The 17,446-nt window shown below is 30.6% G+C and overlaps 7 protein-coding genes across 7 annotated transcripts; 2 read left to right on the top strand and 5 right to left on the bottom strand. All coding sequences in view use genetic code 12, as the record gives it.

Moving 5' to 3' along the window:
• Positions 1-1,100: 1,100 nt before the first annotated feature.
• On the top strand, positions 1,101-3,815 carry REP1 (Rep1p; the record flags this gene model as incomplete). The annotated part of the gene is made up of 1 exon (XM_064908580.1): positions 1,101-3,815. One exon carries the CDS (start codon positions 1,101-1,103, stop codon positions 3,813-3,815), a length of 2,715 nt encoding a protein of 904 aa, XP_064759604.1.
• A 157-nt stretch (positions 3,816-3,972) lies between these two features.
• Positions 3,973-5,648, bottom strand: POT1 (acetyl-CoA C-acyltransferase). Its single transcript, XM_064904349.1, has one exon. It carries the CDS (start codon positions 5,369-5,371, stop codon positions 4,130-4,132), a length of 1,242 nt encoding a protein of 413 aa, XP_064759603.1. The 5' UTR covers positions 5,372-5,648; the 3' UTR covers positions 3,973-4,129.
• Positions 5,649-6,258: 610 nt separating this feature from the next.
• DFJ63DRAFT_242207 (uncharacterized protein) lies at positions 6,259-7,733 on the bottom strand. Its single transcript, XM_064904344.1, has one exon. The coding sequence runs from the start codon at positions 7,439-7,441 to the stop codon at positions 6,719-6,721; it is 723 nt and encodes a 240-aa protein (XP_064759602.1). The 5' UTR covers positions 7,442-7,733; the 3' UTR covers positions 6,259-6,718.
• A 292-nt stretch (positions 7,734-8,025) lies between these two features.
• Positions 8,026-9,390, bottom strand: DFJ63DRAFT_315516 (uncharacterized protein; the record flags this gene model as incomplete). The annotated part of the gene is made up of 1 exon (XM_064906560.1): positions 8,026-9,390. One exon carries the CDS (start codon positions 9,388-9,390, stop codon positions 8,026-8,028), a length of 1,365 nt encoding a protein of 454 aa, XP_064759601.1.
• A 637-nt stretch (positions 9,391-10,027) lies between these two features.
• On the top strand, positions 10,028-12,443 carry ZCF38 (Zcf38p). Its single transcript, XM_064904336.1, has one exon. The coding sequence runs from the start codon at positions 10,146-10,148 to the stop codon at positions 12,402-12,404; it is 2,259 nt and encodes a 752-aa protein (XP_064759600.1). The 5' UTR covers positions 10,028-10,145; the 3' UTR covers positions 12,405-12,443.
• Positions 12,444-12,481: 38 nt separating this feature from the next.
• Positions 12,482-14,167, bottom strand: DFJ63DRAFT_290561 (MDR family MFS transporter; the record flags this gene model as incomplete). Its single annotated transcript, XM_064905320.1, has 1 exon — positions 12,482-14,167. One exon carries the CDS (start codon positions 14,165-14,167, stop codon positions 12,482-12,484), a length of 1,686 nt encoding a protein of 561 aa, XP_064759599.1.
• A 1,974-nt stretch (positions 14,168-16,141) lies between these two features.
• Positions 16,142-17,023, bottom strand: CHT1 (Cht1p; the record flags this gene model as incomplete). Its single annotated transcript, XM_064905311.1, has 1 exon — positions 16,142-17,023. A coding segment is annotated over one exon (882 nt), but the record flags the coding sequence as incomplete, so codon positions are not given.
• Between the last annotated feature and the right edge of the window lie 423 nt (positions 17,024-17,446).

Here is a 17,446-nt window from a genome sequence, read left to right as displayed (position 1 = left end):
AACCATTCACCGCACGCTAATAATGGTGGATGAATATATTTTATATTCCACTAACAACAGAAAAAAAAATAATAAAAAGAAAAGAAAAAGAAAAAAAAATAATTTAGAGATGGTAAAAAATAAAAGTAAAAAAAAAATAATAGAAAAGAAATATAAAGAAAAAAAATAAGCTATTAAAAGAAACTTTAATATCAAATGGGAAAACAATAGCCATAATTAAAAATAATTTGAAATAAATAGTAAAACAAGTTAGAGTCAAAAAAAAAGGTTCCAACCCGGAAAATAGATTTCATAGTTTATTCTTGTAATTCAAGTTCAGTCATAACCAGAAGCAAGGTGGTTTTTCTTTCATAGATTTACCATTTTAATTCTTAGTTCTATTGTCATCTAAATCTTCTTTTTTCTTTTTTGAACCTTTTCTTATAGTTATTTTCACAGTATATATATATCAGACTCTATTCCAAGTTTTTTCTTCAATTGAATTGATTCTATTCCTAAATATTTTATAATTCACTACTGATAATAACATCAAACCTAAATTGTATCTAGATTTGCAACTTTGTCCAATTCAATTACTCGAAATTATATGATCTACTTCAATAGATATTCGTTATAAAGTAAATCGTTGTGTTTGTTTCCCTGACCATTAGATATCATCGATTTTTTTTATCAACAACAGCCTTTATCAGCAATTAAAAGCTAGTATAAATAAACTATCAATTCGTCAAACAAAACCATTCTTCAAGTTTATCATAATTTGTTTTTGTTTTTTTTCGGAACTTCGATATATTTCACAGTATTAATTTTTTGTTTGTCCTGCCATTTTTCCAGGTTGGACCAAAAAAAAAGACAAGACAAAAAAAAGAAACCATTCTGACAATTTAAAATTAAAATTAAAATTAAAATAAAAAAAAAACAAGAGATAAAACAAGACAAAAAGTCAGAGAATCAGACAAAAAAAAAAGACGCTAACGACAACAAAAATTTGTGTGAGAATCTCCAGATTAGGTTAAAAATTGGAGTAACTGACGTTTAATTACTTTAAAGCTTTATTTGTTAAACCATTGTATCAATTGGAGAGAGATCCTTCTGATTCAGCTATGAACGATACAGGAACTAAGAATATGGATGATCTAGCTTCTTTATTCTTGCCGGATATCTTGCATCCTCTTCAATCAAGTTCAAATACGCCAGGAGCTTCCACTTCAAATCCATCTAATCAACTGCAACAAGCTCAACAACAGCAAGAACAACAACTTCAACAACAACAACAGCAACTGCCACAACAAGGAAATTCATCAGTGGTTCCAGTTAAAAGTGAAGAGTTTGATACCTTAAGTGCTGATTTCAATCTATTACATCGAGATAGTATAACTAGTTCAAATACTCCACCAACTTCAAGTACAAATACTGGTAATAATAATGTAACTAATTTCAGTGATTTCTTGCATAATAATAATTTCATTAATAATAATGCCAATAGCTCTCATTTGATGAATCAATCTTTTAATTCTCCCTTGTCTGCTCAATCATTAACTAATAATAATACTGGAGGTGCTAATTTAGATGCCATCGATCAATCATTACAAACTTCTCAACAACAACAAGGAGCTCATCTACATCATTATGGAAACTACATGAATTTTGAACAAAATGGCGGTATGATGCATCATTATCAACATCATCAACAATTAATGTCAATGTATGGTCCTCAATATCAACAAATTTATCAAAATCAACCACCACCTCAACATCAACCTCAACAACAAGTACAGCTGCAACAACCTCAACAACAATCACAAATACTGCAACAACAGCAACAACAACAATTACTGCAACAACAACAACAACAAGTGCAACTGCAACAATCTCAAGGTCAATTCAACAATCAGCAAAATCCAAACCCACAACAAATGTTTCAACAATCTTCGATGAATGCTTCTGCTTCAACTACATTCTTAAATAACTATCCTTTTGCAAGAACACCTAATGCAGGTGACTGGTACGATGGTCTCTTAGGTAATGGTACTACTGCAAGTAATCCTAATGTATATAATCAATCTTCATCCATGCAATTTCCAAGAACCACTGATATTTCAGGTTTCAATCAACCATATGATCAACAATCATTGGCATCACAACAAGGATCTTTCAATAATTTACAACAACAACCAGGTGCACTACCGGAACAAGCTCAACAACAACCCACTCTGCAACAACCTGAATTAAATGAATCTAATGATAGTTCTCCGAACTTGGTACCTAAGAAAAAGAAACTTAAAGCTAAGAAAATCAAAGATATAATAAGTTCAGAATATCAAATTGATTATAAACCAAGTAAATTACGTCAATTATTGGATTTTAAACGAGTTGAAAATACTATGAAGAGAAAAGATTATAAAATCGTTGATAAGGATAATAATAATATAAATATTGATTTCAATGGATTTTTAAATGGTAGATTCATAACCAATGATAATGATAATATTTATTATTTATTAACCAAAAAGAAGACTGATAATGAACATGATAAACCAAATTCAAAGGAAACCACCATAAAGGAAGATCCTAAAGTGATATCATGTTATAGAAGAAATTATATTCTGGTAGCTATCAATATGAATATTAATGGGTTTAAGAATTCGAAATCAAAATTATTAAAATTACAAACTAGTGAATATGGCTATACTATAACTCGAGTTATTAAATATTTTAAAATTGAGATTTCTGCCAATATTTCAAATAAGGGAAATGTACCTATTTTTATCAAGGGGAAAAAGATGAAAGATAAAAAGACAACTACTCAACCACCCGTTAGTTCAGGAGGAGCAAATTCATATGAATTTAAAGATGATTTAGTTCAACCAAGTTATATTAATTCTCGTGAACATATAGTCATTTTAAATGATGAAACTGCTATTGAAAATGGTCAAATTGATAATTATTTTATTGTTAAAAAGATTCAATTTAAAAATGCTACTCCTAATAATGGTAATTTAGCATTTCAAAATTATTATCATTTTAAAGTTAAATTCAGTTGTGTAGTTGCTGATTTATATTATGATGATTATGTTGATGATGAATTAAATAATGGATTAAATGGTAATACTAGTAATCAAAATGCTGCTGGAAATGCCGGAGTTGGTGATAATAACGAAATAACTTTATTTGAATTAGTTAGTGAACCCATAACTGTTAGAGGTCGTAATCCAAGTTTTTATGCTGAAAGAAAAGATGTTACTATAAAGGGAAGATCAAATACTTCCAAGAAATCATTTAAAAGAGCTGGAAGATCAGGTTTAACCAATAATAATAATGAAGAAGATGAAGATGATTATGATTATCATGGAGATGATCTTAAAGATCATGATGGTGATGATGGGGATGAAGATGATGAAGATGATGATGAACCTTCATCGGCTAATGCTAATAGAGATAATTCACCAAATTCATCATCAGCTGAAGATGAACCTAATAATGGTAAACCAGGTAAAGGTGATGAACAAAATCAAGGATCAGGAGATCATCAATTACAACAACAATTACAAGGAGATCAAATCTCAGGTCAAGTTACTAATCCTCCATTATCACCTTTGGCATATACATCGACTCAATCAGCTATTGATTTGAAATCGGTTAATCGATATAAATATTTCCCTATTTCAAATGTTTATTATCTTCCCCCTATTAATGTGGTTTATTTCCCTCATAGAGCCCATCAATATCAACAAGGACAAATTGAGGATGTTACTGCTCAAGAAGAAGAGGCGGTTACTAATGAAAGAAGAAAGAGTTCAAATGTGTATTTTAAATAATTGTGAGAGATTGAACAATGTGTATTTATTAATTTATATAGGTATTTTATGTAATGAAACGCTTCCAGGTTTACCTGAGGAAATTTTGTAAAGGAAAAGAGTAGATCTTTTATTTGAACTTGAGGTAAGAATTAGAGAAATGAGATGAGATAGACGAGATATACTTCGCTAAAGCAATGTTACATAAAACTAATTTCTTTTTCTTTATTTTTTTTTTTGTTGTTCTTATTGTATCAAATTTTCATATTATAAATATATATACTTATATCAATAAATAGTAATTAAAAAAGGTTATTTAAACTATTTTAATAAGCTTATTCTTTAATCAAGACTGAAGCAGCACCCATACCAGTACCAATACACATAGAAGTTAAACCAAATTCACCCTTCTTTAATAATCTTAAGATGGTAGCATATTGTCTAGCACCAGTAGCACCTAATGGATGACCTAAAGCACAAGCACCACCATTAATGTTTAATTTTTCACTTGGAACTTTACAAACTTGAGCAGAATAAAGACATTGACCAGCAAAAGCTTCATTAATTTCAAATACAGAAATATCATCAATGGTTAAACCTGATTTTTGTAAAACAGTTGGAATAGCAACAGCTGGACCAATACCCATAATTTCAGGTGGAACACCAACAGCAGAACATAAGACATATTTACCTTGAATCTTGTACCCCTTCTTTTCAGCTAAAGATCTTCTCATTAATAAAACAGCAGCAGCACCATCAGAAACTTGAGAAGCATTACCAGCATGAGTACAACCATCAGCTTTAAAAGCAGGTCTAATTTTAGCTAAAGAATCAGCAGTTACCCCTTTTCTTGGACCTTCATCAGTATCAACAATAACTTTTTTATAAGTAATATTATCATCATCATCTTCTTCAGCAATTATAGATTCAAGAGGAAGAATTTCATCTTTAAATTTACCAGCAGAAACAGCTCTTTCAGCTTTTTGATAAGAATCAGCAGCAAATTCATCTTGAACTTTTCTTGAAATATTATATTTTTCAGCCACATTTTCATTAGTAATACCCATTGGAATCATACATTTTTCAAATTGAGGATTTTCAGCTAAATGAGTATCAATTTTTGGAATAGATTGAGGACCAAAATTTTGAGACATTGATTCAACACCTGCACCAATACCACAATCAATTTCACCAACTTTAATCTTGTTGGCAATTTCGGAAACAGCCATTAAACCAGAAGAACATTGTCTGTTAAGAGCAATAAACCCAGCTTTTAAAGGAATACCAGCAGCTAAACATGCAGCTCTATGTTCAGTGGCACCAGCAGCTTTATTTAAAACATTACCAACGGCAACATCTTCGATTAAATCCCTATCAACACCTGATTTTTCAACAAAGGCAGCTAAGAATTTGGTCAAGATATAATCAGTTCCAACATCTTTGAAACCACCTTTACCCCCTTTAGTTTGAGCAGTTCTATAAGCAGCAACAATGACAACATCATCAGGGTTTTTTTGTAAAAGAGCTTGTCTTGAGGATGGAGCTAATTGTCCACCTAATTGGTTGAGTCTATCCATTATAGTAGGTTGTAGTGGTTAATGATATATGAGTTATTGAAAATAAGAGTTAATAGTCAATAATGATTAATAAAACAAGAATATAAAAATTATTTTAAAAATCTGGAGAAATTGATGATAATTTATATCAATAATTTAAGCTTGTGAATATTTTACTGATGATTTCAATTTATTTTATTTTTCATTATCTGTCTGTCTCCGCAAAATATGAAAATCCGAGGCACTGTTAATTATTATGACATACAAATTTTAAACCGAGGACAATCAAATGTATGGCGGACTGTATATAATCAATTAGCATCGGATTCTTTTGTTTGGGAAATCGGTTATTACTACAATTAGCGGTGACAACAATGGACAAAATTAGGAAATAATCAGTCACATGACTCAAAGCGTGACTAACTTGTGTGTAATAAATAATGATCATTCATATTACTATGAATGATCTATCTATCTATCTATCAAGCTGTCAAAATCAGATATATGTTATTCCATCATATCCTTTTTCAAATTAACTACTTGTGGTCATGTTTTCTCTTTGATAGTTTACTGTATGACTATTACCAGATTACAAATCATCTACACGGTAAAACTTAAAACCTTTACAATAAGGTACTACTACTACAGACTGACCCTATCACTAAATCCGCCATGTAACGGTTCATCATCGCCGATATTTCAGAATTATTTATCCATTAAATTATTAATAATAATTAATATGGTTAATCATTTCATTCATTCATTCATTCATTCCCCCCACAATAAATCTTAAATTAAACAAAATCACAAAATCAATTTCCGTAATTTGCATCATGTGACTTAGACAACGTGACCACCCGTTTTCCGACTAACTAATAATTATAAAGAGAAAGATGGGGATTGATTTCCTTTATTATTTTAACCACCCTATATCATTTCCGAATCTATATACTTTTAATCCTTCTTTTTCCTTTCCTTTCCTTTTATTTACTATAAGTCGGAATTAGTTTCCGAAACATGGGGTACAATTACAATTCTTATCCAGAATTTAATTATATATGATAATGGGGGAACAACTGATAATAAAAGTGATAGAGAGGCATTTACTAATTGATAAAACTAATTCCATTCAGGAACGTTTGTTGGGGTGAAGGAATATGAATTTGAATTTGGAAAAATAATTATTCTTGACCCCATCTTTTTCAAACTGGATTGAAAAACATTCGTTTCCTAATTTAATAAAAAATTCAAACTAAGTTATATTAAAAAAGAATGTTAAATAAAAGATACTACAATTTATAAATGTTATATATAATCAAAACAAAACCGAAACAAGAATTAAAACGATTGGAAAAATTCTAAATTAACCTATCTTTCAAATGAAAATATACCAATAAATGGTTCAATATGATCTGGTCTACCTTCGGGACATTTACCTCTAAATATTAAGGTTGGAACTTCTTCTTCTTCATATTTATCTTCTTCCTTTTCATCGTCAGCATCATCATCATCTTCATGTCCTTCTTCATCTTCATCTTCCTCTTCAATATCATCATCTTCATCATCATCTTCTTCTTCTTCTTCATCATCTTCTTCATCATCATCCCCTCCTTTACTCTTATCATCTTTTGATTTACCTCCTTTCTTCTTCTTTTTAATATCACCATCATTATCTTTATCATCATCAACTGATTTCTTCTTCTTACCAGTAGTACTCTTGGATTTACTTTTTAATTTAGATTTTAATTTGGATTTAGATTTACTTTTATTATCTTTCTTTTTTAAAGTAAAAATCTTGGTAAAATCAATTCTTAACATACCTTCATCATCAACTATAACATATAATTTATATTTTTGATCAATGAAATCATTAGAATCATTATAATGTATAAGTCCCTTAGTTGAACCCGTAATTAATCCCATGGTTGATCCAATACCCATAAGATTAGTACCATTGATTCTAATATATAACCCACTCAACCCAAAAGGGGAACAATGGATTTCTAAATCACATTCATTGGCATAGTTGAATGCAATCTGTTGAGATACATCATCGGCAGTAGATGTGGTTGTACTAACTGAAGAAGTCATGTTTGTAGTAGTTTTAATTTTGAGTGGGTGAGTTATCCTAAACTAGTATTGTTGTAGTTTATTTGAATTTTAAAATAATAAATGGAATTGTAAAGTATAAATGATTAATTCAGGTGAAAAGAATTGAAATGGAAAAAGGTTATGTAAAATATGGAAATGAAAATTGATGAATTAAATGGATAAAATGGATAGCTCTTTTGATTGTTTGGTTTGGTTTCGTTTCGTACTATAGTCTCTGTAATTGTCTGTAACTTTTCACCAAACTCAAAATATCGTTAATCAACCTATCAAAGACTAATATATTGTATGATATATGACAAGGTGGTTAGATAATTTATTAATCAAGTTATAATTATATTATATATTTATCACACCTTTTGGTCAAACTTTTCTTTGCCTTTTTTTTAATATTACTTTTATTTTTGGAGATTTACGAACTTTTTGATTTTTTTGGTTGTTATCCGACAATTTGTCTGATTCTTTTAAAAAGTAGACCAATTTGAATTTTTTGTCAGTTTTCGTAAAAGCGCAAATTTATATTTATGAACAGAATAGTATTACATACCAAAACTATGTTATCTTATCTATACTTGTAATTGTAATTGTAACTTATGAACGTTTTCTTTCCATTGGCCGAATTCATTACTATCTAAACAAAACCTTCCCATGTATAAACTTAACCAATTCATCGTCATTAATAAAACATTGGTTGTTCCATTAGGTTCAAATTTAAAATTAGTTACATTCCCATTAAAATTCCGTTCAATTTGTTTATAATGTTTAGTTAATTCAAATATCGATTTTTGATCTTTATTAGCTTCATATTTCAATATCAAATTAGTATTGAAATTGTTTAACATGGTTATAGAATAATTTGATTGAGGATAATTAATTGGAATCTTAATTAAAATATCTAATCCTTTATTTAATTGCCATAAATTTGGAATTTGATTGGTGTTATGAGGAAGTGGTAAACTGATTTTATAATGACTTTCTTGTTTAGTTGATTTAAATAATTTGACGGAATCTTGACCTAATTTATTTATGAATTGATCAATTATATCATTTCTATGATCTATCGTTTTAGCATCAACTTTACCAACATTAATCAGATCTGAATGTGACAACTTATCAACGTCATCTTCTTGTGTCTTTTCATTCACTTCCAATGGATTCACCACTTCTGTTTTATTTACTTTTTTACCCACTGGCTTAACAAATTTAAATGTTTCTCTCTTCTCTTGTTTTAAAAACAATTCTAAATATTTATCCAAAGTTAATACTGTTGATAATAATCCTTGACCTGAAACTAATTCTATATCTTCATCTTTTTCAATTAAATTCTGAGCTAGATTAATGATTCTTCTATATCCAAGTTCGATATTAATAGCAAATCCTCTTGGGATTTCTTCATTTAATACCACAATTGATGGTCTATCTTGAGGATATTTAACTGGTATACTAAGATTAATCTTTAATCTATCTAAATCAAAGGGAAATTCAGGATCAGATGGTTTAATTATGAATGAAATATAAATAATGGAATCGGGATTGTTTTTAATGAATTCTAATAAATATTTTTGTAAATTTGATAATCGAGCATGATTCTTATATTGTTTGAAATATTGAGGATCTTGAGTTTCTCGTTGTTTAATATTATCAATAAGTTTCTTAGCTGATATACCATTAACAGTAACTGGTTTAAACGTCCTGATTAACTTGGATATTTGTAAGAATTTAGAATCTTGAGTTGGATCAGTGTTAATTGGGGTACTTGATCTCGACTTATTATTGTTTCGTACTATTCTTTTTCTATTATTATTATTATTACCAGTACCATTGGAACTGTTATTTGCATTGTTGGATTTGTTACCTTTGGGGTTCCTATTCTTCCTGTTGGCATTACGAGTCGGTTGACTACTACCACCTTCATTATTAGACTCTGACATGGCTATGAATATGACTTAATTAAAGGCTTATTATTATAGAAATTCAGATCTGCTTAGTATTTTTTTTTATTTTGCACTGTATTTTTTTTTATGTCTGAGTCATTTTTGATGGGAGATTTTTTGACTATCAATCTGGTCAATATTTCAGTTTTAAAGTTAGTTTATTGTGGTATATATAGGAAGAATGGACATAAGGATGTGTGTGAGATGAATGTTAACTATATAAACTGACTACAAGATGTTTTTAGACAAAACTAATCACTATTTATAGAATACAAGAAGACTTACAACTTTGATATCACATATTATTGATGAAAAGTATGAGAAATTCACCTAAAATTATAGTTGACATTTTGAGATTTTTTATATTGATAAAGAGAGCTTTAACTATTTCAAATGATTTAACCAACAACTAACCGTATCTTCATCCATTAGTATTAACAAATTTATCTATTAATATCTCCTGTTATATAGAATCTCTAATAAACGTCCCCTCAAACCTGTAAAAACAAATTGGTTATACCAATTTTTACAAGTTACCTTCACGTGACTTTGTTATTTTAATTTGCAATCTTTTCTTTTCAGTTTTCAGTTTACAGTTTGTGTAATTTAATTTGGTTAACTGTGGAGTCAAAATTTACTATGGTATAATTCACGTATAATTCAATCATAATTATATACTCTAACCAAAAAAAAACAACCGTAGATAATGAAAATTTATTTGTAAGATTGTTTCAAGAGATTCTATATAATTAATGATGTCGTTGGTGCTGGTGCTGGTACTGGGTCCTACTGTTGAGAATAGTGAGTTAGGTTCAAAATCTACTAGGGCAAGTGTTGCATGTAATTTATGTCGAGAGACAAAGTTGAAATGTTTAAATAATAATGATAATACAAGATGTCAAAGATGTACATTATTAGATCTTGATTGTTCGTATACTTTGAAGAAAAGTCAATTGAAGAAAAGAAAACTATCAAAACATTATTTACCATCTAATGATAATTCAATTCCAAAATCTCAAGTAAAAGCTCCAGGTTTGAATTTAAAAGCTCCTATCCTCACTGTAAGTGAAAGTAAAGATTCAATAAATTCTTTGAATGAAAATAATCGTATCGATAATGTTGATGATATTTCAAACCTTCGAAATAAACCATATTATTCAATTATTCTACCTGATAGATCTACCATCCTAGAAGTGGCTGAAATCTATTTTGAAAATCAATATAAAGGAATTTTTCCTCATCTACATAAACCTTCCATAATATCATTTATAAGATCTCCAGAGTTTAATCCCAAAAGTTATATCATAGACTATTATAATGACAAGTTTGATACTTGTTATACATCTTCATTGAAATATCCTGATCCCGTAATCTTATTAGCCATCCTAGCTTTATGTGCAAGATTACATCCTGATATGCCAAAAATGTATGGTGAATTTTCAGAAGATAAATCTCCTCAATTATATATCCCTAATCTTTCCAATATAAGAAATCAAACTCCTATAGATAATGATAATAATCATGCTGCTTCAAATGCTTCAAATTATTTTGGTTGGCATGCTAGAAATATCTTAAAAGAAGTATTTGATAGTCCAACCATTCAAAGAGTACAAGCATTAACCATTCTAAGTAGTCATGAATGGGGTGAAGGTTGTAGTTCAAGAAGTTATTTATATGTTGGTATTGCTGCTCGAATGGTTTTCTTACTTGGGTTAGGTACTGAAAATGGTTTATTCAGTAAAGAAGATGAAGAAAAAAATTTGGATGAAGCAGCAAAGTTTATTTGTATTGAAAGTAAAAGAAGAACTATGTGGGCGGTTTACATGATGGATAGATGTAATTCAAGTGGTAGAAATCGTCATTCTTGTGTAAGATTAGATGATATTCAAGTAAAATTACCTTCAACAGAAAAGGATTTTATTTTCGGTAATTATAGACAAAATTCTTTAACTTTTGAAGAAGCTAATAGATATATTCATGATCCAACCAAGAGACATTTATTAAATGATACTTCATGCTTTGGATTCTTAATAATATTATTTGAAACTTGGGCAAAAATAGCTAAATGGTGTGGTGAAACAGGAGGTAAATTAGAAAAATTATTACCTTGGGAAAAAGATTCTCCTTATTATATACTCTCAAAAGAGTTGGATACATTTAGAGACAGTTTACCTGTACATTTACAATTTAATCATTTTAATTTAGAAGCTCATATAGCTGATGGCTCAGCTGCTGATTTTAGTTATTTCCATGGTTTATTCTTCTTATGCCGTATTTTCCTTAATAGAGAGTATTTCTTTTGTACTCCATTCTCTTTCCCAGATGGTTGGTGGGAAAATGAAACTAGAGTATTATTAGAGACTTTAGATGAATTAACATATATCACAAGGACTTTAAAACCAATTAATATGATGGTAATAGCTCCCTTTACTGGATTTCAAGTTTTTACCGTCGCAGCTACAAGTTTATATTTTAATGCTTTTCCAAAAAAATTCCTTTTACAAAATTTTCCATTACAAAAACCTACTGCAAATGATAGATTGATAATTGAAGTTGATAATTTGAAAACTAAATATAAAGATTTGGCTGATGAAACTCTTGGTAATTTAAAAACTTGGAGAAAAGTTTGGGGGTTAGGAAATGGTTGGTACACAACGAGTCTTAAGTTGCAAAAAATGTTTGCTACTGTCGCAAAAGAAAATTCATCAGCTGTTCAAGATGATGATTTACGTCATTCAATGCATGATTATGGTAATGGTAAAGTTGGTGAAGTGTTTAAACCAGAATATACTAGAGATAAAAAAGATATGAACATTCTGAGTTTGTTAATTCCGGAGCATGATAAGAATTCTCCAAAGCCATATCTTAAACATACTCCAACTCCATTTACACATACATTAGCTGAAGATGTAGGCGTATCAAGTGAAGTTAGTTCGCCTTCACTTGATTTTATTAATAATTTTGATTTATCCAATATATTTCCAGGTTGGGGTGATGCAACTAAAATATAAAGAGTACTTTACACTAGGAATTATAGATCTATATTTATATTTATAAACTCTATCATCACATTTAATAAATAAATAAACTAACAAATGTTTGGCTTTGACCCCAATACATCTCTCAAGATACACAAAACGAAAGCTAATCCACAACATACACTGAAAAACAATTGAGCCAATCTAATTGCTGATTCATAATCTTGAAGAACAAATTTTTGAATTTCTGGAGAAAGCTCATAAATTGCATCGGTTGATCTAGTAATTGCCTTTACAATCTTATGAATTTGATGCTTTTTCAAATCCGTGAGGTCACTTAAATCGTCAGTGAGTTTATACTTTAAGTATGCTTGTACTATAACAGATACACTAGTAACCCCAAATACTCCACCAACACTTCTCAGTAAATAAATAGTTGAAGTTGAAGTAGCCTGATGTTCTGTTCCATATGCAAAAATGAATGTAAATAAAGAACTAGGATATGCCATACCTTGACCCAAATTCGAGGGCATTAATAATAAGCTTAATAACCATCCTGACATACCTGGACCAACTAACATTGACAAAAAGTTTCCGGTGGCCATTATAAATGTTCCACTATATACCAACACCTTTAATACCTCATACTTGTTCATCATCACACCAGTAATAATTCCACCAATAGGAGTTGCTAAAGATGGTATGGCTAATCGGAGACCAGCCTTAGCGGTAGAGTCTCCTAAGACTAACTGAAATAATAATGGTAAGGCAAAAAGATATGCATAAGAACTTAATCCTAGTAAAAAGTTCTGGCCCATAAGCAAAACAGTGAACAGACTTTTAAAACGTTTGACCGGTATAATTGGATTTGCCTTCGTATGAATTTCAATATAAACAAAATAAACCATTAAAGATACTCCAACAATACCAAGAAGAATTAATCTATAATCCAGCCATTCAAGTTCATTACCACCTAAGGTTAAGACAAATAACTGACAAGTTAAGGATAACACCAACACAAAGGATCCCGCAAAGTCAATCTTTTGAAGAACTAACGATGATAATTTATGATTAGATGTATCAAACTCTGGTTGATTTCTGATATATTTATATCCAACATAAACTGCAAGAATCGAAGGAGGTATTTGTAATATGAAACACCATCTCCAACCTATGGTAGAAGCAATCAATCCTCCAAAAGAGGCACCACGTACAGCGCCAAATCCCCATAATAGATTTTGAACTGCTTGAAATAATCCTCTCTTTTTGGGTATTATAATATCCGAATTCACAATGGTTGATAAAGTAATCAATCCACCTCCACCAACACCTGTTAAGGCTCTCAGTAGATTAAGGATGGTGATGTTATTGGCCAATGAACAACCAAGACATCCTAATGCAAAAGTCCCCGAAGCAAAAAAACAACATTTTCTTCTCCCTATTACATCTGAAAAGGATCCATATAATGGTTGAAAAGAAGTTGAAGTAATTAAATATGAAGTTGTTATCCAAGAAGCTAAGTTTGCTGCATTGAACTCATTGCCAATAACGGTATAAGTTGATGCTGTCACTGTACCATCAAATCCTGATAAAAAAACATTTATTAATAAAGTTACTTCAATCCAATAGAAATTCGGCACTGTAGAAAAGACTTTTGTATCTGGAATCAATTCAACTTCACCATGAGGATCCAAAATACTTTCACAAGAATCATATTCAGATATCCTTGAACAGGATTCAATATCATGCTCCTCGATTAATACAGTAGTTTCTGTATCCTTTGTCAAGTCAGACATAAATTATTCTTCCCCCCTTAGCTTATGACCTGTAACTATTAAAAAACAAATAGAACAGGATGGGAAGGTATCAAAAATATTTACACAAGTTTTGATATTATGGTAAAGACAAGATAGGTTTCTTTTTCTTATGTTTTTTTTTTCTATATTATAATATATTATTTTTTAAAATATGTTTATCGGGTCGGGCCAACTTGATAAATTAATTAATTTTAATTAACTCTAACTAATTAATGCTAATTAATTAGTACAGCTGTGGCTAAATCCATGCAACAATAGAACATAGCAGGATTTAGTGAATAGCAGCATGCACTGCGCTCTAATTTACCTTACGGTTTCTGAATAAAATAGTAATTAGACGCCCGACATTGATGGGTACTTCAAGCAATGAGCTCATCAAGTCAAAATGGCTTATATGGTTAATAAATTAGAGTTGAATTATGACAATACAGTAAGAAAAATAAATGCGTCTTTATATGCGCAAAGGGTAAAAATGCCTTATCTTTTTTAGAAATGCCTTAATATTAAGTCTAAAGCTTCTTGTTGCAACTTTTTATGGCTTGTGATCAGATGCCGGTAAAGGATCATAATTATCAATTTATAAAAATTTGATTTGAGATGATAACTTTATAAATGTATGTTTCTTTCTCTCTTTTCTAAAGAATAATATCCTCTTGTTGATTTACTTTAGTTGAGTTTATTGTACGAAGATAGAAATCATAAAATTATTACCACAGGCAAGTATTATAATACTCTATTGTTTAAGGAATTTTTACTTATGTCGATTTTTGTTTATACTTTGCTTATGCCTTTTTGTTTTTTTCCTGGCAAAACTTTATTTTACAGAAGTTATTTTTTAACAATTATCCTATAAATTGTACATTATTTATAAACTACCTAAACCAATAATCCCATTACCATCACCAACATTACAGCAGAGGCCATATTAAAAGAAAGGCTATTTGCACCGTTTGATACTGATGCTTCAACAGTAGCCACACTAGAGGTAGATGAAGATGAAGTTGAAGTCGTTGGTCCTTCCGATGTAGTAGCAACAACATTCTTTATTATTGCAGCAGCTTCGATAGGCATCGCAGTGGTTGTAGATTTAGATGTCACTGTAACCGTTATGTAACTTAAACTAACTGTAGATTCAATGATTTCTGATTCTGATGAAGTGGTACTGTTAATGAAAGTAGATGGTGCAAATGTAGTTGAATTAGAAGGCAAATAACTGCTTTGAGAAATTGAACTACTTAAATTCTGATAAACAGAATTAGCTTGAACAATAGCACTGCTGCTGCTATAGACTGTAGTGATTGGATCTGCGCCTGTAGTTGGATCAGAAGTAGTGACTGCGTCAGCCGCATCTGTTGCTGGGTCAATAATAACATCATCAGTAGTAGTTTCAAACACTTCGTTGTTGACCGGCCCAGCAGTAGTAGTATTTACATATTGTGAAAATAAGGTGAAAGCAGGATTGATTGTAGTCTCAGGTACAGCATCTGTAACACCAATGGTACTATATATGGTTTTAGTAACAGTGTAAGTTGTAGTTTCTTCTGCAGTATTTGGATCCACATTAGAAGCAGTTGGAATGATTTGGGCAGGAGCTGAGGATTGGGCTGTAGTTAATGGTGACAACGCAACATAAGTGGTATATGTAGAATTCAACAGCGCAATGATACTATATCCAGTAGTAACTGCTTGAGTTTGACATGCATTATTTGAACAACTAGTAATGGTAATTACAGTTGTACTAATGTCATATGTGGTATCGGTAGAAATTGAAGGTTCAGCAACTTCGTATACGACTGGATCAAAGCTGGTAGGAGAAACACTAGTTGAAGATGATGAGCTGGAGATAACAATTGTTGAAGAGCTTTGTGACACAATTTCCTCTTCAGATGGGTTACCAACAAGACTTACTAAAGTTGATTTTAAAGATTGTAAAAAGTTTTGGGAACCAATAATATTTGAGGATGCTGTAGACACATCCCAGATTGAAATCCCTCCAAATGCTGGATCTGAAATAATGGTACTGATAGTTGATGATACAGTACTGATATCGACATAACCAGATCCAGCTGACAGAACAGAACCTGGTAATCCCACAAATAATTTTATATCCTTATTTGGAGAAACAGTTAAAGCAAAATTTTCCCAGGTATTCCAGTTAAATTGACCACCAGATAAAGAGCAATAGTTGTTATAGAATTGAATGAAAGCAAAATCAACATCGGCTTGGGATAATAAATCTCCAACTGATTGATCTGGGTATGGACATTGAGGAGCAGCTGAAATATAATATGTCTTGGAAGTATCTGTGCCAAAGAAGGTTCTTAATTGATTAACAAGTGCAACGTAACCGGTTTGATTGTCATTTTCAATATCGAAATCAAAACCATCAACGACGGCACTATCAAAAGGTCTTTCTGAATCTGAAGTTCCAGCACCAAATTTATTCCATAACACAGAAGCAAAATCTTGAGCTTGTGAATCAGAAGAGAATCCATAAGTTCCAACTGCTCCACCAAGAGAAAGTAAAACTTTAACACCGGCTTGTTGACAAGTTTGTATATCTTGTCCTATTTGAGAACAGTGTAATAAACCATCGGAAAAAGTATCTGAACATTGGTTACCAAAATTTAATTCAAGAGTTGGAAACCCATTCAAAAATGATAAGACGATAATATCTACTTCGTTGGTAGTACAATAAGAAGCTAAAGTTCCTTGACCAGAACCTTGACCCCAATAAGCAACAACATTTGTATTGGACTGTATATCAAAGGAAAGTGTTGTTCCAATTAACAATAAGAACGTTATAATATATGAAAGAAAGAGTGTGTGAGACATATTGAGTCTAAAAATTTAATGAAAGTGTTGTAAGGATTGACTATAGTTGGATAACTAGGGAATATAAAGAGTGTAAAACGTCCTAAAAGTTGCCGAAGCTTATGGGGTAGGTAGCTATGAATGATAAAGAATGACTGAAGTTCATAGTTATAACAATCAAGTTCATTTTGAGGATTTGAATGAAATATATAGAATGAATTGGTAGGAAGGTCATTAATCAAAAGGGATGAAACTTTTCATGTTGCGAGGAGAACTTTGTATCAGGATTGTAAGAAGAGTTCATTTTTCCTAATTGGGACGGTTAATTGGATCATAATTACACATCGAAATGAAGGAATTCTTTAATTGTGATAAATAACACCTAATACAGAAGCCTTATTAAAGACATCCCCCCTGCTTTAGGAGTTATAAACATAATTTTAT

Source organism: Scheffersomyces coipomensis (genome assembly GCF_036884675.1).
Source record: "Scheffersomyces coipomensis strain NRRL Y-17651 chromosome Unknown DFJ63scaffold_8, whole genome shotgun sequence".
Taxonomy (NCBI): domain Eukaryota; kingdom Fungi; phylum Ascomycota; class Pichiomycetes; order Serinales; family Debaryomycetaceae; genus Scheffersomyces; species Scheffersomyces coipomensis.
This window is presented reverse-complemented; position numbering and strand designations above follow the sequence as displayed.